The sequence below is a fragment of the Phoxinus phoxinus genome (assembly GCF_949152265.1).
Source record: "Phoxinus phoxinus genome assembly, chromosome: 11".
Taxonomy (NCBI): Eukaryota; Metazoa; Chordata; class Actinopteri; order Cypriniformes; family Leuciscidae; genus Phoxinus; species Phoxinus phoxinus.
The window spans coordinates 4473766-4494805 of record NC_136886.1 but is presented as its reverse complement, the minus strand read 5'-3'; the positions used below and the strand labels follow the sequence as shown (position 1 = coordinate 4494805).

The 21040-nt window shown below is 36.3% G+C and overlaps 1 protein-coding gene across 1 annotated transcript in view; it reads left to right on the top strand.

Moving 5' to 3' along the window:
- The window catches only part of esyt1b (extended synaptotagmin-like protein 1b), a 38044-nt gene that overhangs the window by 11293 nt on the left and 5711 nt on the right, over positions 1 to 21040 (top strand). Inside the window, exons 12-46 of the mRNA XM_079629029.1 lie at positions 982 to 1071; positions 1293 to 1388; positions 4052 to 4123; positions 4209 to 4295; positions 4459 to 4608; positions 4867 to 4983; positions 6334 to 6510; positions 6832 to 6917; positions 6988 to 7036; positions 7133 to 7222; positions 7318 to 7413; positions 8299 to 8370; positions 8472 to 8558; positions 8656 to 8802; positions 11176 to 11282; positions 11682 to 11835; positions 11919 to 12095; positions 12179 to 12261; positions 12693 to 12741; positions 12926 to 13015; positions 13404 to 13499; positions 13607 to 13678; positions 13766 to 13852; positions 15709 to 15855; positions 15990 to 16156; positions 16263 to 16386; positions 16790 to 16902; positions 17031 to 17139; positions 17283 to 17459; positions 17673 to 17755; positions 18649 to 18697; positions 18788 to 18877; positions 18970 to 19065; positions 19413 to 19484; positions 19610 to 19696. Of these exons, the coding sequence (XP_079485155.1) occupies positions 982 to 1071; positions 1293 to 1388; positions 4052 to 4123; positions 4209 to 4295; positions 4459 to 4608; positions 4867 to 4983; positions 6334 to 6510; positions 6832 to 6917; positions 6988 to 7036; positions 7133 to 7222; positions 7318 to 7413; positions 8299 to 8370; positions 8472 to 8558; positions 8656 to 8802; positions 11176 to 11282; positions 11682 to 11835; positions 11919 to 12095; positions 12179 to 12261; positions 12693 to 12741; positions 12926 to 13015; positions 13404 to 13499; positions 13607 to 13678; positions 13766 to 13852; positions 15709 to 15855; positions 15990 to 16156; positions 16263 to 16386; positions 16790 to 16902; positions 17031 to 17139; positions 17283 to 17459; positions 17673 to 17755; positions 18649 to 18697; positions 18788 to 18877; positions 18970 to 19065; positions 19413 to 19484; positions 19610 to 19696 (3645 nt within the window). The remainder of the gene's footprint in view (positions 1 to 981; positions 1072 to 1292; positions 1389 to 4051; positions 4124 to 4208; positions 4296 to 4458; positions 4609 to 4866; positions 4984 to 6333; positions 6511 to 6831; positions 6918 to 6987; positions 7037 to 7132; positions 7223 to 7317; positions 7414 to 8298; positions 8371 to 8471; positions 8559 to 8655; positions 8803 to 11175; positions 11283 to 11681; positions 11836 to 11918; positions 12096 to 12178; positions 12262 to 12692; positions 12742 to 12925; positions 13016 to 13403; positions 13500 to 13606; positions 13679 to 13765; positions 13853 to 15708; positions 15856 to 15989; positions 16157 to 16262; positions 16387 to 16789; positions 16903 to 17030; positions 17140 to 17282; positions 17460 to 17672; positions 17756 to 18648; positions 18698 to 18787; positions 18878 to 18969; positions 19066 to 19412; positions 19485 to 19609; positions 19697 to 21040) is intronic.

Here is a 21040-nt window from a genome sequence, read left to right as displayed (position 1 = left end):
AGTCGAATAACTTATTTTGCCCTAGTAACTGACTGAAATAAATACAAAGTTCTGTCATGAAACTCTAGATGGCGCAGGCTGACAGGTCCTTAACTCAACCTGTTCGCAATCACATCATTCAGGGCACAGCTGATTGGTTCCTGTCACATCAGCAGCCAATGAGCTCGCTGCTCAACCGTCAAATACTGGTCAGCATTTTCTGTAGCAGTTTGCAGAGCACTTTCAGAAACCCTCCACCTTCCCCAGCTCCACCTGTATAGATCTGCTATGGGTAGTTCATGTACAGGTGAAACTCGACAAATTAGAATATTGTGAAAAGGTTTTCATAAGCTGTAAGCCAAAATCATCAAAATTATAACAAATAAAGGCTTGACATATCTCACTTTGCATGTAATGAGTCTATATAATATATTAGTTTCACATTTTAAGTTGAATTACTGAAATAAATAAATTTTTGTATGCAGCAGCAGCATGTCTTATTTGCTCACAGCAGCGTGTCATATATGTATTAGCACTAGCAAGTCCCGTACTTGCAGATTTATTCCTCCAAGACCAAACATATCAACATTGTCCATGTTGATTTATTACCACGCCAAACACTCAGAGATTGTCATGACAGAATTAAGTTGAATAAAGCTCTTTTTGATTCTGATTGAAGTACTAAAATTATATTGAAAACTGAACATAAACAAATAAAAGCTAATTTAAAATATTAATGAATACTATAATAATAGATAAATAATACTTAAATAACACTGATGTCGTACCACTGTACGCTGAGCTGCAAAATAAACCTCTGGCAAGGTGATCCGTGCCTCAATTCAGTCTTGTATCACTCTGAAAGGTTTATTTTGCAATAATGACCAGCTTATTTATTGAATATTTGTGTCTTTTATCATATATTTCATTATGTCAGTCTCTTAGGTTTATTGTAGAATTTCGCATGTGTGATTATCTGCTGTTTTAATGTCCCCTTCTTAGTGGTTCACTTTGAAGGACACCCCTACAGGACGGGTTCACCTCAGACTGGAGTGGCTGACACTAGAAGCCGACACAGGAAGACTGAAAGAGGTCTTATAACACCGTACAAACACAGAATACATGGGGGTTTCTTAGAAATGGGTGTGCTGTGTTTTACATGCAAACACCTTTTAACAAAACCCAAGAATCTTTTAACGAGATAGAAAGCTTACTTTGCACACTTGACAAACAGAGCAACTGCAAACAGGAGTTTTTACAGTAGCTTTGCTCCACCCTACTTTGCCCTCATTTTTTTTCTTTCTTTCTCTCAGGTTCTGAAGAGAAATGAAAGTGTGGTGAGTAAAACAGCAAAGCCACCCTCAGCAGCCATCATGGCAGTGTATTTGGACAAGGCTGAGGCACTTCCTGTGAGTAATACTCTCACATCATCTTCCTGCTGCACTCTTTGTTCTAACACACACACACACACACACACAAGGGTGTTTTGCTATCCTTGTGAGGACATTCCATAGGCGTAATGGTTTTTATACTGTACAAACTGTATATTCTATCCCCTTACACTGCCCCTATCCCTAAACCTACCCATCACAGGAGACATTCTGCATTTTTACATTTTCGAAAAAATATAATTTAGTATGTTTATTAACCCGTTCCCCTCATGGGGACCGCTGGCTGGTCCCCACAATGGAGGTGATTTCAGGTTTTACTATCCTTGTGGGGACATTTGGTTCCCACAATGTAATATAAACAAAAGCACACACACACACACACACACACAGACACACACACACACACACACACACACACACACATTATGTTTTATTGGCACATTCCTTTGACAATGATTTTTATACAGTACAAACTGTATATTCTATCGCCTACCCCGAAAACTTTCTGCATTTTTACATTTTCAAAAAACAATTTCAGGTTTTCTTTCTTCAGGATTTCAGATATTACCATCTTTGTGGGGACATTTTGTCCCCATACTTTTCCAACCCTGCATTTATTTAATCAAGTACACAGGAAAATAGGAATATTGTGGAATATTATTGCAATTCAAAATAACTGTTTTCTATTTGAATATATTTTAAAATGTAATTTATTCCTGTGATGCAAAGCTGACTTTTCAACATCATTACTCCAGTCTTCAGTGTCACATGATCCTTCAGAAATCATTCTAATATGCTGATTTGCTGCTCAAGAAACATTTCTTATTATTCCAATATTTTTGTGGAAACTATGATAATTTTTTTAAAGAATTCTATACTGAATAGAAAGTTCAAAAGAACAGCATTTATTTGAAATAGAAATATTTTGCAGCAGTGTAAATGCTTAACTTTAATTATGATACATTTAATGCATCCTTGCTGAATAAACGCAATCATTTCTTAAAAAATATATATATATCTTACAAGCCCCAAACTTTTGAACGGTACTGTATGTGGGTCAGGTTTTTCCGCCTTGTCTTTGAAAAGGAAGTGAAACCTGAAATCACCCTAATGTGGGGACGAGCCAACAATGCCTATATTAAAAATGGGTTAATAAACATACTAAATAATGTCTCAATCAACATATAAAACTGCTAAAAGGTTTCTGTGTGCACTGTAAAAAATGTAGCTGTGATTAGTTAAAATTTGTTGAGATAACTTAAATATCCAACTTAACCAAACTAAACTAAAGTTAACTAAACTTAATATTTTAAGTCAAGCTTGAACACATACTTTTTAAAGTTGAAACAATGTTGGATTCTAAGTTGTGCTAAATAATCGCAGCTATTTTTTTTTACAGTGTGGGTTACATTTAAGATTAGGGGATAAAAAACATCATTAGCTCAGTATAAAAACAGTAGAAGTCAATGGAAGGTCCCACCATGGTAGAGAAACCAAGCAAACGTGTGTGTGTGTGTGTGTGTGTGTGTGTGCGTGTGTGTGCTCCTGGTTACCGACAACCTGCCGTTTCCCTTTATGCTCGGCAGCAGACTGGCTGCCGCCCTCTCTGAAGCAGACTTACAGGAGGATTGCAGCCATGTCTAGAGAAACTATTAAATGAAACATTATATATATCTTATTCAGATCGTGGTCTTGAGAGATCACTCTGTGAAAGCACTCGCACCGTTTCCCGCATCCAGAATATTTTACTAGAAGTGCAATGCAAAAAGAGTTCAGTGAACTTAAGAGGCACACACTGATACTTAAAACTCTTGAAACAAGTACACACATCAAGTGAATATCCCTGGATATTCGAGGATCTGGAGGATTTTAAAGGAATGTCCTGGCTTCATTAGCTATGTCTCCACCTATTTTTATGCACTTTTTGGGAAATACGGTTGACCACAGATAATAATTGATATTAGACAGATAATAAAACTCATTTCTCAGTTCTAAAACAAAAATTGTGTTTACAATAATGCACTTACTGTAAGTCTATAGCGTTTTGCTCTGTGATAAAAGTAAAATCCACAAAAAAATTAAGCCACAATTCAGACTTAATATTGTATATAAACTCCCAACTTTGACGTTTTTTCTCGCAATTTCAGATTTGTGAGTTAAATCAGAATTGCGTCAAAAAAATTCAGAATTATGAGATTGAAAAAAAAACGTTTCAGCAGTTCAGCAAAACTGTTTTCAACATTAATAATTATCAGAAATGTTTCTTGAGCACCAGATCATCATATAAGAAAGCTTTCTGAAGGATCATGTGACGCTGACACCCTGCAGTATTGATACTGAAATTTAGCTTTGATCACAGGAATAAATTATATTTTCAAATATATTCAATTACAAAACAGTGCTTTTAAATTGTACTAATATTTCACAGTATTACTGTTTTTACTGTATTTTGATCAAATAAATGCAGCCTTGGTGAGCAGAAGAGACTTCTTTCAAAAACATTTTAAAAATCCTAAAAACAGAATCTCTTACTAACCTAATTTATATGAAATATATGTGTTTTTATTAGTTTAAACTGGAAACCTAATCATATTAATGACAAAATGGTAAATGACCTGTCACGCATATGCTATTTTATGTTTGTTTTTAAGTGTGTTTGTACCCGTTTCGTCTGTTTTTAGATGAAAAAAGGTAATAAGGATCCCAACCCGATTGCTCAAATCTCAGTGCAGGATGTTACTCGTGACAGCCGGGTAAGACACACAATCACCAACCTGTGCCAACCAAACTTTCCCATGTGACCCGCTCTTCTCACTCACTTATTTCCCCTCTTCTTAGATTTGCTGGAATACAGTGAACCCTCAGTGGGAGGACGCGTTCACTTTCTTCATCAGAGACCCAAGCAAACAGAGCATTAGTGTACAGGTATGCTAACATCATCTGCCCTGTTATGACCATACACCAGCTCTCAATACAGGTGTAAACGGGGTTCAGATGTGATTACTTCCAGGATTCTTTTTCCAAATGTGAATTTTTCCTGGTTGACATTCTTAAGCCATTTTTACATTGACTCCACTCTCTTTTTCAGGTGAAGGATAATGACCGTGTTCAGGTTTTGGGAAGTCTGTCCATTCCTGTTTCCCATCTTCTCTCGAGTCCAGATCTGACTTTAGATCAGTGGTTTAATCTTGAGAATTCTGGCTCAGACAGCCGCATCCACATCAACACAGTTCTCAGGGTAAATTCATCTGACACACAATACACAAGCTTGAGTACACATACATATGCTCTACCATGCAAAAAAAACAATATAATTTTCCACTTTATTTACAAAATATTAATCTCTAACAACGTCTGCTCCACGCATGCGTCGTGTTGCTCTCGTGAACACAGATGGAAACTGTGCGATATTTTTTGCGATTTTCCAGTTTTGCACACAAGTTAAATTCTCAACTTTGGTTGGAAACATCGCTTGTGTTGATGTCATTTCCTGCAGGTTCTCTGTTTGGATGAAGCTGCAGTAACGTCCTCCCTCCTCTCCAGTGGCCCTCTTTCGAAGAGCTCTGCCACGCGTCCACAGAAGACGACGCCCCATTCCAGCTTCGCCACTGAGGTGTGCAGATCTCATCTATTAATTCAATTCAATTCAAGTTTATTTGTATAGCGCTTTTCACAATACATATTGTTTCAAAGCAGCTTTACAGAAAATGCATTTCAAAAATATACATACAAAAATACAGTTAGTTAATCATAAAATTTAGGGCATAACATATCGCCGGCGTTGGGTCGTCTCTTCACAGGCGTTGGGGCATTTGAAGTCTCCATGAGAGGCTGGATACATAACTGGAGCTGACGAACTCTATTTGAGTTATCTCGGGACAGGCGTAGCTGCTGTTCATAATATGAATGCATTTGATCTGATTTAACTGTAGTATAAAAGGTATGAGATGCATCATGTGAATGCTTGGCTAAAGAGATGCGTCTTTAATCTAGTTTTAAACTGGGAGAGCGAGTCTGAGCCTCGGACAATATCAGGAAGGCTATTCCAGAGTTTAGGAGCTAGATGTGAAAACGCCCTCCCTCCTTTAGTGGACTTAGATATCCTAGGTACGACCAGAAGCCTCGAATTTAGCGATCTTAAAGAGCGCGATGGAATATATGGCGATAGAAGATCTCTTAAATACACAGGAGCTAAACCATTTAGGGCTTTATAGGTCAGTAACAATACTTTGTAATTGATACGGAACTTAATAGGTAACCAGTGTAGAGATGATAAAATTGGTGTTATATGATCATATTTTCTTGACCTAGTAAGAACTCTAGCAGCTGCATTTTGGACTAACTGTAGCTTGTTTACAGAGGATGCAGGACAACCAGCTAATAAAGCATTACAGTAATCTAGTCTCGAGGTCATGAATGCATGAACTAACTTTTCTGCATCAGAAACTGATAGCATATTACGTAGCTTAGCAATGTTTCTAAGGTGGAAAAAGGCTGTTCTTGTGACATTTGAAATATGATTTTCAAAAGACAAGTTGCGGTCTAGTATAACACCCAGATCTTTTACTGTAGAGGATAAAGTAACAGGACGTCCATCTAGATTAAGGTTGTATTGTAAGAGGTTTTGTGGGCAGTTTTTTGGACCAATCAGTAATACCTCCGTTTTATCTGAATTTAATAGAAGAAAATTACACGTCATCCAATATTTTATATCTTTAACACACTCTGTCATTTTAGATAATTTAGTGTTATCATCTGGTCTTGATGAAATATATAATTGACTGTCATCAGCATAACAGTGGAAACTTATTCCATGTTTTCTTAATGTCGCTATGCTATTCATATTTAACACTATTAGCCACACAAGTACGATATGTTCTTGAATATACACTCTTCGATGATCCGATCGATCATAACCAACCCCTGAAATCAAAGTAAAATGATCTTCTCTTTGTTCCTGCAGGGGCTGCTGCGGATCCACCTCGTGGAAGCTCAAAATCTGGTTGCGAAGGACAACCTGATGGGAGGGATGGTGAAGGGGAAGAGCGACCCATATGTCAAGTTACAAATTGGAGGTGAAACCTTTAAAAGTGAAGTGATCAAGGAGAACCTCAACCCCACCTGGAATGAGATGTATGAGGTGGGAATACTTGCAAATGCATTTATACATCAAACCTTGACGCTACGTCCAGAATGTCAAACTGCCATTCTACTATACTATAGTTAAAAACTATACTAAATACTATAACAATGTTTGACATAATTATTTTTGCATGTTGTTTTACGCGCTATTTAAAACAAATAAATAAATACACAGTACACTGTATGTACTGCAAATTATGAAGTATGCTAGTCTTCGAAACATTTATCAGCAGGACTTTTTCTTCATTTAAGTTGTGAGTGATTGTTTGGCTGTATGACTAAGTGTTTTAACTTGCCATTTCCCGTTATTATTTTTAAGGTGGTTTTGACGCAGCTTCCTGGTCAGGATTTGACATTGGAAGTTTTTGATAAGGACATGGACATGAAAGATGACTTTATGGGCAGGTAAAAAGGCTGCTGTCAGTAAAACTCTTATGCATTATTTAGGCATATATTCATATTGTTTTTCTTTTAGGCTGAAGATGAATCTGAGTGACATAATCAGCTCCCAATACATTAATGAGGTTGAGTATATATGCATTAGTAGTAATAAGTATAATATATATTGTATAAAGAAACTCATACATATATCCTCTTGTGACTGTGTGTGTGTGTGGCAGTGGTTTTCTCTGAGCGATGTGAAGCGTGGCCGTGTTCATCTCGCTCTGGAATGGCTTCCCACTGTATCACACCCAGAGACACTCCAGCAGGTGGGCAGAACCATCTCTCATCCTCCATCAGTCTCTGTCTGTGTTGACAATACATTGAGGAAACTAACTGGTTAACTGTATGATTTATTCATCAGGTGTTGCTGTACCAATCAAAGACCTCATACATGAATAAGACAGTGCCGACTGCCGCTCTTCTGTTTGTGTATGTGGAGCGCGCACATGAGCTTCCTGTGAGTATGACACAAGTGGCAAATATCTCATTCGTTGTCCCGGACAGTAATGACATTAATGGAGAGACTGAGATCCTCCTGTTTTTCAGAGTTTTCTCCTGAGAAAAAGACCCCAGTGATCTTGCATGTTCCCCTCTAGAGTTTCAGAAAAGACCTCAACAATGTCTCAAACTGTGCTCAGATTTGCCAGGAAACAAAGTGTGCAATCAGAAGTCAGAGATCTCAATATCAACTCAAACATTATTCAAATTATCTTATAGCTGCTATTTTTCTGGGTGGAAAGACATTTATTCAGCAGCAAGGATGCATTAAATTGATCAAACGTGACAGTAAAGACGTTTATAATGTTAAAAAAAAGATTTAAATTTCAAATGCTGTTCTTTTAAAATGTTCTATTCAAAAGAATCATTAAAAAAAGTACGGTTTCCACAAAAATATGAAGCAGCACAACTGTTTTCAACATTGATAATAATCAGAAATGTTTTTTGAGCAGCAAATCAGAATATTAGAATGATTTCTGAAGGATCATGTGACACTGAAGACTGGAGTAATGATGCTGAAAATTCAGCTTGGCATCAAAGGAATTAATTACATTTTAATATATATTAAATCAGAAAACACTTATTTTAAATTCTAATAATAATTAACAATATTACTGTTTTTACTGTATTTTTAAACAAATAAATGCAGCCCTGGTGAGCAAAAGAGAGTATCTGAAAAATTTATTCCGCAAACTTTTGAACAGTACTGTATTTCAACAACTGATTTAATTTAGAAACATTTTAGGAGAAAATCTGAAACAAAGTTGATAATTTAAAGAAACATGTCTGAAACATTTCCCCACAGTGCTTTACAAATGGTCTTATTTTCTCTCTCTGTGTTTAGTTGAAGAAGAGTGGAAAGGAACCTAAAGTTGGAGTGGAGCTGATTTTGAGAGGAACGTCTCGTAGAACCACGGTGAGAAACTGCTTCACCACAGATACGGTTTACATGTTTGGTCAATGATGTGTGGCTAAAATTAATTTTCTTTTTCCTTGACTTGACTCTGTGTGGTGTAGGTCTGTGAGCGCAACAGCTCTCCCCAATGGGACGAAGCGTTTCACTTCCTGGTTCGAAACCCTTTTAATGAAGACCTTGTTGTGAAGGTTAGAACTCGCATACAGCACATTTTTATGCAGTATTTGACTGGCAACACACTTTACCATCTGACCTTAACCCTTTAACCTCACTTTTTCTCACCAGTTATCCCACAATTGGGATTTCTCTCTGGGATCTGTGGTGATTCCCATCAAAGAGCTTCTCTCTGAACCAGATCTGCTGTTGGACCAGTGGCTCAATCTGGATGGAGCGTCACCTCAGAGTCAGATTCTGCTCAGAGCTCAACTGAAGGTAAAACACACGCATGCATATTCGATCTTCATTAATGGTGCATTTAATTGATCAAAATACAGTAATACTGTGAAATATTATTGCAATTTAAAATAACTTGTTTCTATTTAAATATTGAGGGCCCCTGTGGTGAAAAGCAAGTTTTGAATGTTGTTTTATATGTCTATGTGGTGTTTTTAGCATTGCTTTAAGACAAACCATGAGCAAATTCATCCGTCGTATACAAAACTATAGTATACAAAAGACAACCTCAAAAACACACCCCTAATTCCTACCGTCATAAACAGGGCTTGACATTAACTTTTTTGTTCACTAGCCACACACAATTTTGACTTCAGGAAAAACAGCCATATATATATTTTTAACATTATCTCATAATTTGGCAGCAGGTATATTAGGCTGCTATCACTTTAAGACCTGACACGTGGATCCATTATTAGGGGTGTGCTAAAAAATCGATACAGCGATACATCGCGATTTTTATATTCATGATACACAACATCGATTTCCAGCTCAAAAAATCGATGTTAAAAAATAAATAAATAAATAAATATTTAAGTCACGTTTTAAACGGGGTGTGACCTGGTGAACTACAACCTCCGTTCCTGCAACGTTAGATGTCGCAGTATGGCGGCTTTATGTTCTTGTCGTGGACAAGAAACATATCAGACTACACACGTTGCTTTCCGACCAGTCATCGCGTGCCGTCTCACACACACATTCACTCGCACACATACACACACTCGCTTGCGCTCACTCTCACACACACACACACACACACACACACACACACACACACACACACACAAACAGCGCTCACACACTCTCACACACACGCACTCTCTAACGCTCACTCTCACACAAACAGCGCGCGCGCACACACACACACTCTCGCGCTCACTCACACACACAAACGCACGCTCACTCAGTAGCGCACACACACTCTCTCGCTCACTCACTCACACAAACGCACATTCACTCACACACGCACTCTCTCGCGCTCACTCACTCACACAAACGCACCTTCACTCACACACGCACTCTCTCGCGCTCACTCACTCACACAAACGCACGCTCACTCAGTAGCGCACACACACTCTCAATTTCGGTAGTGAAAGCTGCATATTTCACTTCATTGTTTACATGGACAGTACCTGAGTATCTGCACTTTATTTCCATGTTTGTTTTTTTTTAATTCAAGCTCAGCCCCACATAACCTCAGTGAGTTAACTTACCGTAACTGTGCACTACACTTTAATTTAGTTTTAAATATCTAATGCACATTATTTTAACGTTTTTAATGTGTCCATTGTTAAAAGTTCAAGTCTATTTTGTTATGGCAGCTAAAAAAATTAATTGGAAAGGAAATTTTGTAATATATTGCTTTGACTCAATTCTTCTGCTGATTTATCAATGTGATCTGATGTAAGACTCAGATGGCACACACCGTAACTTGTATTTTATTTTGGTTTTACATTTTTAGTTAACTGTGTGGAATATCGCAATATTTATCGTATCGTGATGTATCGTGATGAAATCGTATCGTGATCCATGTATCGTGATGCGTATCGTATCGTGAAGTCCTTGCCAATACCCACCCCTATCCATTATACTGTTACAGACGTAACAACTGTTTACGTTCACTTAAAACATAACTGACTGTTTACGTGAATACTCACCAAGACTGGCATTTTGACATTTATTTTGTGTGTATTTGACTGTTTGAGTGCAATAAGCAGCGAAAAATAACTCAATTTAGTACTGAGAGGCTTTATGCTCGGCACTTTGTGTGTGAGCACAAAATTATAGTAAAATTATTTTTAAAAATTCAAGCCCTGTTACACAAACAATATTCATCCGGAGCAAATGCAACGAGTGTGTGAGGAGAAACGGGTTTGTGTGTCACTCGCTGTCGGAGAGATGAGAGAGCGAGAAAGTGCAGCTGGTATTGTGTATCTATTCTGCGGAAAATTAGTATTGGAAGCATTTCAGATATATTTCAGTATCGATATGTAGCGAATAATCTATATTTTTGACAACACTACATTGCACTAAGTTTATTGTTCCTTTTAAAAGACTACAATTGAAAAATTGATGTACTATATATAGAAAATTCAACCCACCAAAGTGGCTAGTAGGAGTGAATGCGTTATACGCCACTGCTGAAATACACCCGCATTTGGCAGGTATTAATGTCAAGCCCTGGTCACAAACATGTAACCAATCCCGTCAACGTGTGGGGCGAGGCTTTTCCTATCATTATTTCAAGGATATTGGATATTTACAAGGATGCTGATTTTTAGAAGGCAGTTGTCTGACTCTGAGATGGCGTGATATGATGTTATCTTATGATGTTATGATGTTATGTTGTAGATTCTTTGCCCTAAAGAGACGGAGAGCTCTGAAGACCAGCACGAGGAGCTGAAACGTCCTGAAGCGTCCAGCATTAGTAGAAAACGGGAGGAGGAATTAGTGCAAAAGTGAGAGGAGGAGAATTCACACGTCATCGAGCCCTCAAACATATACCTTAACAATCTAGATGATATTTAATAAACAGTGCCTTAAACTGAAGTTCTTTCATTTCATTGAAATAAACAGTTCTGCTGAACACCTGTAATGTCTTTTATAAAATGAAATATGAACTCTATAAATCCATCGCTGGTTAACGTAATAGTATGTTCTTAGAAAACTGTATTTAAGTGTGTATTTATTTAATGATTACTCGACTGTTAAGTATGTGTGTTTATTTGATATTTTGTTTAAAATGAATAATGTTTCATTTTCATTTTGTTACATGTTATGTAACTTCTTTGACCACACAGACAATAAACTTCCTTTGAGTTTGACGTGCGTGTCTGTGTTTGTTTGGGGGGTTTTAGGTCTAGTATTGAAGAGGTCCCACCGTCTCCTGTCAGCAGGACTTCCTCTGTGTCAGTCCTAGAAGAGGAGGAATTCCCAGAGGTCACGGAAGTGTCCAGCTCAGATGACCTTCGACCTCTACACACCAGCCCTGACCCCAGCTTTGGTACCGAGGTGAGCAATATTAGACTGGCATTGTTGATATGGCTTATAAATGCGAACACACCAACATAGTGAGAACATTTGGTGTGTTTTAGGGCGTGCTCCGCCTCCACCTGCTGGAGGCTCAGGATCTGGTTGCGAAGGACAACATGATGGGTGGGATGATGAAGGGGAAGAGCGACCCGTATGTCAAGATCCATGTTGGAAACACGACCTTTAAGAGTCATGTGATCAAGGAGAACCTCAACCCCACCTGGAATGAGATGTATGAGGTGGGTTTAGGTCCTCAGATGCGGTTTTAGCTGATGTTAAAATGTTTTTAAATATAATATCATGTGATCAATGCTTTTCCCAGCTGGTTCTGGCCTCCAGTTCGACCTCTGATGTTCTTGTGGAGGTTTTTGACAAGGACATGGACAAAGACGACTTTTTGGGGAGGTATGTGTCAGTGTTGTAATTGTTAAATAAAACTAAAACTATTCAAATACTTTGTGTTAGCTAAAATAAAAATAAATAAAATAAATATTGGATCTAAAATGTGTTTATTCACTTTTTTTTTTAATGTAACTGACAAAAAGTTCTAAAATTACTAAAACTAAAGCTGAAATAAAAATAAAGCTAAATAGAAATGTTAAAAATGTAATAAAAATGCAAAAGCACACAGCAAAATTACTCAAACGAAAATTGGAAATGTATAAATTCAAGCTATTTATAAATAGTCAAGTCACCTTTAGCGCTTTATACAACACAGTCTGTTTTAAAGTAACTTTACTGTGATAAATACTATAACGGTATATAAATAATAGTAAAAAAACACTGGTATGTAGATGTAGATGTTGACATGATGCTCGTCCTGTGTGTGTCCACAGGCTGAAGATCAGCTTACAGGAGATCATTCAGTCCCAGTTGACTGATGAAGTGAGTGCATCATCACTAGTATCTTTCCTCATTTCTCATTCTCTAGTGATTGGATTTTGAGCAGTTTAGACAAATTGTCTTATATTGGCTTTTAGGGAGGATTCAGTTTGCTAGTAAGTTTACTGGTAATGTGAGAAAGTATTGTAATATATTAATTCCGTTGTGTTTTCTTTCTCTGTGTCAGTGGTTTTCTCTGAGTGATGTCAAACATGGCCGTGTTCATCTGATTCTGGAGTGGCTGCCCACAGTAACACAACCTGACCGACTGCAAAAGGTCATTATTAAAGCTGACATATATTATATTAATTCATATGATGTTTTTGAGTATCAATATTAACTCGATCCATGTGCAATGCATCTATTCTAGACCTTTTTATAAACCTTATTTTTTTATTTAATTGATTTACTTCAAGCTCCTCCTAAAATTTTAAGTGAGGCTCGAACCTTTCAATAAAAATGATGAATATTAGATCAGAGTAACAGAGTAATGTTTTTTTTTAATATGAAATACATTTTTAAAATATATATTTGTTTATTGTGTAGTATTATTATGAAGTATATTTAATGTGAATATGTTTTTTTATGATTTAATTTGGCATTATAATTTCTGTCTCAATCTCAAGCTGCATTTTGAATTGTGTTCTTGCTTTCTTCATGTCCAGGCTCTGCAGTTACAGTCAGAACATTCATTCCAGAACAAATCCGTGCCGTCGGCAGCTCTGTTCTTTATCCTCTTGGAGAGAGCTCGTGACCTGCCGGTACGTCTTACACACATGCACTTACAAGCTTTTTCACACAAATACAGTTCAGCTGTATTGGATCAACTTGCTGTGATTAAAACACTCATTTGTGTCCATGTGTGCAGCTGAAGAAGAGTGGAAAGGAGCCTAAAGCTGCTGCAGAGCTGGTTTTCGGTGACATTTCTCATAAAACCAAGGTGGAACTTGTTCCTTATGTAAAGATATAGTTGTGTGTCCATTTATGGCCCTTAATGTAAGCAACTTCTTTGCTGGTCTCTTTAAAGGTGTGTGACCGCGCCACATCTCCTCAGTGGAGTGAAGATTTTCACTTCCTGGTTCTCAACCCAAGAGAGGAGATTCTTATTATAAAGGTGAAGTAGATTAGGTTCCTAATTTTGTTTTGGATGTTTACAGGTTTACATGTATCCATGATCAAAAAACACTTTTATTTTCTCGCATTGCAGCATCACCTCTTTTCGTACAGTGTCCTCTTTTCTGTCTGATTGGTCAGATGGCACAGTCTGTTGTGATTGGTCTATCGCTTATAGCGCATGTCGGAAACTAAACACTTATTACCTTATCTGAATTTCAGCTCTGGATCTTTCTCAGCAGTAGTAACAATAGCGATGGCGTCGGTTTTACCGTATCAATACCAGCACGAGTCCTCATCCTTTAGAATTGACCGTTCGCAAAGACCCGCCCCCCTTAGTTACTGTCGCTATGTCCGACAAGCTACGCCGCTCTCACACACACCATGTTCTCACGCAGTGAAAAACACATCGCGGAGCAGAGAGGACACTGACAACACACCGACAGACAGGACAGACCAGGTTACTTTTCGGTTACTTTTGATTTTAAACAAAGTCTCACCTTTCAAATTTGGTCATTTTTTTTAAAGAAATTTAAACAATAAATACCGTTTTGTGGCTCTTTCATGTGTCTGACAGATCGCTGTAGTGTAGAGCCTCAGTTAAAGCTGCTCGTGAATCGATCATCTCTTCCTTCTAGTTTATTTATAGCATCAAATAAACATGAATGAACATCAGAAGGAATGTTGTTTTAACCGCGGAAAGACGTCAGTACACTCTGCTTCTCAAGTTTAAATCCTCCCATGTTAATCTACTAGCTCTCCTGACTGCTTTGTCGGACAAAATGGCGGATGGCGAAGTATGATTGGTCAGATCACCTGTCAATCAAGCTCCCTGTGAAGGGTCAATTGCATGCAAAGTGGATTTGCTTTCGCAGCGCAGAAAACAGCATCTTCCTGACACGTCGACAACACGAACCAAACTCTTCCAGTCTCAGCTACAACTACAGAGTTTGAGGGCGGGGAAAAGATGTCTTTCGCTGGCAGCCAATTAAGACCATTTTTCAAATCTGTTACAAACCTACTGTATGTAGGATCGTGCAGGAAGTGAGACTGAAATTACTGATGGCTCATTTCAGGCAGTTCAGAATCAGTTATTTCTTTTGGGAGACAATAACTCTTTGAAACTTTTTAGACCTTTTACATTTACAAACTCTACATGAAAAGTAATATCTGGAAAAATGTGAATAGGGGCAATTTAAAATAAAAGTTGAAATGTCTATATTTGGGTAGTCAACATGACATGATATACAGGTGAAACTCAACAAATTTGAATATCGTGCAAAAGTTAATTTATTTCAGTAATTCTACTTAAAAGGTGAAACTAATATATTATATAGACTCATTACATGCGAAGTGAGATATTTCAAGCCTTTATTTGTTTATTGTTATTTGTTAATTTTGATAATTATGGCTTACAGCTTATGAAAACCCCAAGTTCAAAATAAGAATAATGTGAAAAGGTTTTCATAGCTGTAAGCCATAATCATCAAAATTATAACAAATAAAGGCTTGAAATATCTCACTTTGCATGTAATGAGTCTATATAATACATTAGTTTCACCTTTTAAGTAGAATTACTGAAATAAATTAACTTTTGCACAATATTAAAAAAATGTAAGTTTCACCTGTATTATCTAAATTAAATATTATACATTGTGTCTATTATTTATATCAAGAAGAATGTTAATTATTATTATTGCTATTATAAATAATACTAATAATTAGATAAGTTTTATTATTAAAAGTATAATACATGTACATTTATTTTAAATTTAAAAGAAAAATGTAAACATTGTTAATGGATTTATTTATTTTTTAAATCTTTGTTCAAATTTTTCTCTCATTTCACTGCTGTAGCTTTCAAGTGCCTTTGAGCAGCCCTTGGGCTGTGTGGTTCTACCAATCAGAGAGTTGCTTTCAAAACCAGATCTACTGATGGACCAATGGTTGAGTTTGGATGGAGCCAGTCCTGACAGTCAAGTTCTGCTGAGAGCACAACTTAAGGTGAAATAATTATTATGATTACTTTTTCTAGAAACTACAGTAGTTTTTATTGTACATGGATCTCGTGCAATCAGTGTGTCAAATCTTGACCGTAACACATTTTTAAATGCCTAATTGCTCTACTTTATTATCAGATTTTGGACTCGAGAATGGATACAAGTGTCCTTCATCGTAAAAAGCCTGTTGTTGAAGAACAGCATCCGGCGGCTGAACAGCATGTAGAAAAAGCAGCAGTCACTGCTGAACATCCACAAGCTGCAGTCAGTAAGGAGCCTGAGAGGAAGAAGCTGCAAGCAAAAGGGTTTGATTTTTTTTTTTTTTTTTGATGATTACTGATTTCATAATATAAATCACATAATTTTTGTCTTGAGAGCTAAACCAGATTATTTTGTGCTCATGACCAACAGGATCAGTAACCTAGCAGCCTTTACTCTACCAGTGCCTACACCACGGCCTGAAGAACCTCAGAAACAAACAGTGATGGATGAGCATCACACGCCGCCTGCACCGAAAACACAGCTTCACACCGAGGTTAGTTCGTGTGTGTGTAAACCATAACTCACTCGAAGGCTTTATTCGAGTTAATTAATCATTGATTTATTTAATTTCATGTTTTGTTAATTCATAAATGTATTAGTCACTGTATTTTAATGTCAATGTTTTATTTGATTATATTTTTATATTTTATTAAAATATGACTCAAATAAACATTTCAGTCAGATGTATTTCAGATACATTATGTATATATCATGTATTTGTGTTTATCATACATCTCGTTTTAATGTCTATTTTAAAAATACATTTTTCATAAATTTTTATCAAAACAATACAATAAACATTGTTTTGTCGAAAGTGAACTGTGACCACAGCTATTATTTTATTTTATTTATTTATTAAAAAAATGATTTGCTCACTTGTTGCTTTTCATTGACAGGATCTCAGCAAACTTCCTGATTCCACTTCTAATGTGGCTGGATATATGGAACCAGTCAAAACATTTGTACCGTCCCATGAAGAGCAACAACATGTGGATAAACCAGTAGAACAGTGAGTTTTTTTATGGTTTTGATCATCCTGTTTTAGCTTGAATTAACAAAGTAATATGCATAACAATAATGGGTTATGATCATATTAAGATTAGTTTATGTCTGTGTGTGTTTGTTCATGTTAAACAGGTCTCACAAGAAGGTTTCTCCCAGTGTTTCTGCAGAGGAGTCAAAAGTCTCTAGTTCAACAGACGTACGACCCCAAAAGACTAGCCATGACCCCAGCTTCGGCACCAAGGTGAGTCTGTTATTTTCTTGACCTTTTAGGTTCCTGGATCAACATGCCCTCTGATTTTAGTATTAGCTTTAAGGATGTTGTATGGCAGGATCACATTAGCATTCTTTTAATGTTGTTGTTGTTGTTTAATATCTGTCCCACAGGGGGTGCTGCGTATCCATCTTTTGGAGGCTCAGGATCTGGTTGCGAAGGACAACATGATGGGAGGGATGGTGAAGGGGAAGAGCGACCCGTATGTTAAGATCCATATTGGAGAAACAACCTTAAAGAGTCATGTGATCAAGGAGAACCTCAACCCCACCTGGAATGAGATGTATGAGGTGGGAATAAGAGAATGTAGTTTTGAAAAAAATCTAGATATCATAGAAAGGTTTCTGTAGTAACTATGTTTTTTTTTTCTCTAGTTATGCTCAACTCTTTAATATTTCTAAATATTTGTTATAATTATTATCTGTAAATTAAATAAATAAATAAAAACATTAAAAGGGCTTAATGGTTATTACTCTTTTTTTCTTTTTTCTTTTATTTACTAGATGATTCTGAGTCCTGATCATAATCTAGAGGTGAGGTTTGAGGTCTATGACAAGGATGTTGACTCTGATGATTTCCTTGGAAGGTTAGTATATTTATAATCTCTCTTACTAAGTGTAAATTTTTTTTTTTTGCATTATTAAACTAATTTTATTGAACAATTAGGCACGTTTTCCCTCAATTTCTCATTACTGTAATACATGTGTATACTGATCAAAAGTTTGAAAACATTACTATTGTTAATATTTTTTGTCACTTCTGCTCACCAAGGCTGCATTTATTTGTTCAAAAATACAGATTTTTTAAAAATATTTTGAAATATTATTACAATTGAAAATAATTGTTTTCTATTTGAATATACTTTAAAAAATAATTTATTTCTGTGATGCAAAGCTGTATTTTCAGCATAATTACTCCAGTCTTCAGTGTCACTTCAGAAATCACTCTAATTTGATACTCGGTTATTATTAATGTTGGAAACAGTTGTTGCTAAATTTTTGTTTTGGAACCTGTTATACATTTTTTCAGGATTCATTGATGAATAAAAAGTAAAAAAAGAACAGCATTTATTCAAAATGGAAATCTTTTCTAGCAATACGAATCTTTACTATCACGTTTTATTACTTTACTGAGTAAAAGTATTAATTTATTTCAAATACAGAAATAAAAAAATGACTGACCCCAAACTTTTGAAAGGTAGAGCATATTTTTACAAAATATTTCTATTATGAATAAATGCTGTTCTTTTTTAAACTTTTTGTTCAAAGAATCCTGAAAAAAGTATCAAAAATAGTATTAATGTTTTCAAACTTTTGACCAGTACTGAATATATATATATATATATATAAATGAGAACTAAGGAGATTCTTCTGAGCTTCTGAGAATTAAAAGAAAAAGTCAAACATGTTATTTACATATTATTTCAGATACTATAATCGACATGAATGACTCTTTACTTTTGTCTTCATGTGTGCTCAGGTTCAAGCTCAAGCTTGGAGGCATCATCAGGTCCCAGTACAATGATGAAGTGAGTATATATCAACCCATTCGGCTCCGATTCATAAGATCACAACACAATAAGCGCATTAATCTTTCCCTGCTGGCTTTTCTTTTCCAGTGGTTTACTTTGAATGATATAAAACACGGCCGAGTCCATTTGGTTCTGGAATGGCTGCCCACCGCAACACAGCGGGATAGATTGGAACAAGTCAGTTTTAAATGAAGACACATGGAGTCTGTTGATTCTTTGTTTATACAAAAAATTACTTGATACTAAAAGAGTTTTTTTTTTTTTATCAGGTAATGCAGATGCAAAGCACTCAGTCCTACCAGAACAAATCTGTGCCGTCAGCAGCGTTGCTGTTTATTCTTTTAGACAGAGCTCATGAACTGCCTGTGAGTCATTCACACAAATAAATCACATCTTTTTCTGATATATATACTTTCTGATTGATAATGTATATATATACACACACAAACATATATATCATAAAATGTAAGTATTCATAATAATATATGTATTTCTATTTCCTTTATGTTTACATATTTAATCAATTTTGAGCATTTCTGTCCGTGTATTTATTCTAGTCAATTAAGTATTTAATTGACTAGAAATGGTCTTTATTAATGCAATCTCATTTTAATGGAATTATTACATTTGTACTGGAAGAGTAACATAAGCTCTGTTAATAATAATAAGAATCATAAGCTTGGTAATTAATAATGGTTATATTGGTGTCTAGTTGAAGAAAAGTGGAAAGGAACCAAAAGCTGCCGCTGAACTTGTCCTTGGAGGAACATCGTACAAAACCAAGGCAGGAGATTTTCATCAATAATGACAATCATGCCGCACTGTAAAAGTTATATGCCATATATTTTAATCTATTTGTAATATATTTTGTATATTTAAATTCCTATTTCTGTTCTCTCTAATATAAAGGTGTGTGATCGTTCAACCTCTCCTCGCTGGAATGAAGCTTTTGACTTCCTGGTTCATGATCCCAAAAAGGACATACTTGTCATTAAGGTGAGGGTATTGTAGCCAGAAATGTAATTAACTCTTTCCTCAACAGCATTTAAAAAAAATAAGTGTCCAGTCATCGCCGCCATTTTTGATCGAACAAACAAACAAAAAACATTTTATTCTAGCTTCATTCATTCTTTTTTTATCAACACTTGAATGTGGTCAACAGGGTGGGAAATTAACTTTTTTGAATGCCAAATTTTACCAGCCACTTATATTTTTTACCAGCCACTTATATTTTTTACCAGCCACTTTTTCCTGAATTCAAATGTATAAAAGAAAGTGCACTAGCATTTTTTGAATTGCTTCAAAAATCTATTTTTTATTATTATTAATACATATTTTATTAATGTAGGCAAATAAAAAGTGATGTGAAAAAAATCCTGCGAGACCATGGTAAAATTGTGTTTGGTCATATTCTACAGTAATTGTAGGCCTACCTGTTTAATGACTTTTTTTTTTGACTCATCTCTCAGTAATAGGGTTGGGCCAATAGGGCCGACTGTGTGTCTGATATGAATAAAAAACGTCGGCAAATATATTTGAACGGATTGTTATTGCTACTTCCATAGACAACATTGTGTATTTTACAAACTATAAATGTATTGTTTTGCTATAAATTATATGTATTTAAATGTCTGAAACCTAAAATAAACATTATGTATGTGGTATATGACAAGCACTGAGCGCGTCCGTCTTTGGCTCAGCGCCAGCCATAGCGCGAAAGCACAGCTTGAATCTGGCAGTTATGTCATGTGACTGTACATTCGCTCCTCAGTGGTCAGCTGCTGCAGAGCGTGCCAAAATCGAAATTGCTGATGAGATGTAGAGGAAAATATCTAGTGGAAAATGAGAATGTTACATTACTCGCACGCTATTGGTTGGTCAGTGGAGCAGCGTAACTGCGCGAACCAATCGGTGCGAAGCCCGCCGAACTGAGCGCAGGGGAATTCCACAGGAACCCGCCTATAAAAGACGCCCGATTTGTCCTGGATCCAGGTTTTTATCGACTAAAGTGACGATCGCTAGTTGTTCGGACCCGCCACTGTGGCTGGTATACAAGTCACCCGCCACTTTGAAAATGAGCCCGCCATTGGCTGGTGCTAATTTCCCACCCTGGTGGTCAAGTTTCATAAAAAAGCAACATTTTGATCAAAAGCTGAGAAAATCGTGTAGTTTTGATTTATATGCTGTTTAATGTTGATGATTGCGTTATTTTACATATGCATCTGCTTACATGTGCTATCGCTTGTTTCTGCTTCTTTTTCGCCTGTGTTTTGATGAGGAGATTAAGTACTCTTTCAGAAGATGCGTAATAGCGCCTCCTACCGTATATCAGTGAAAACA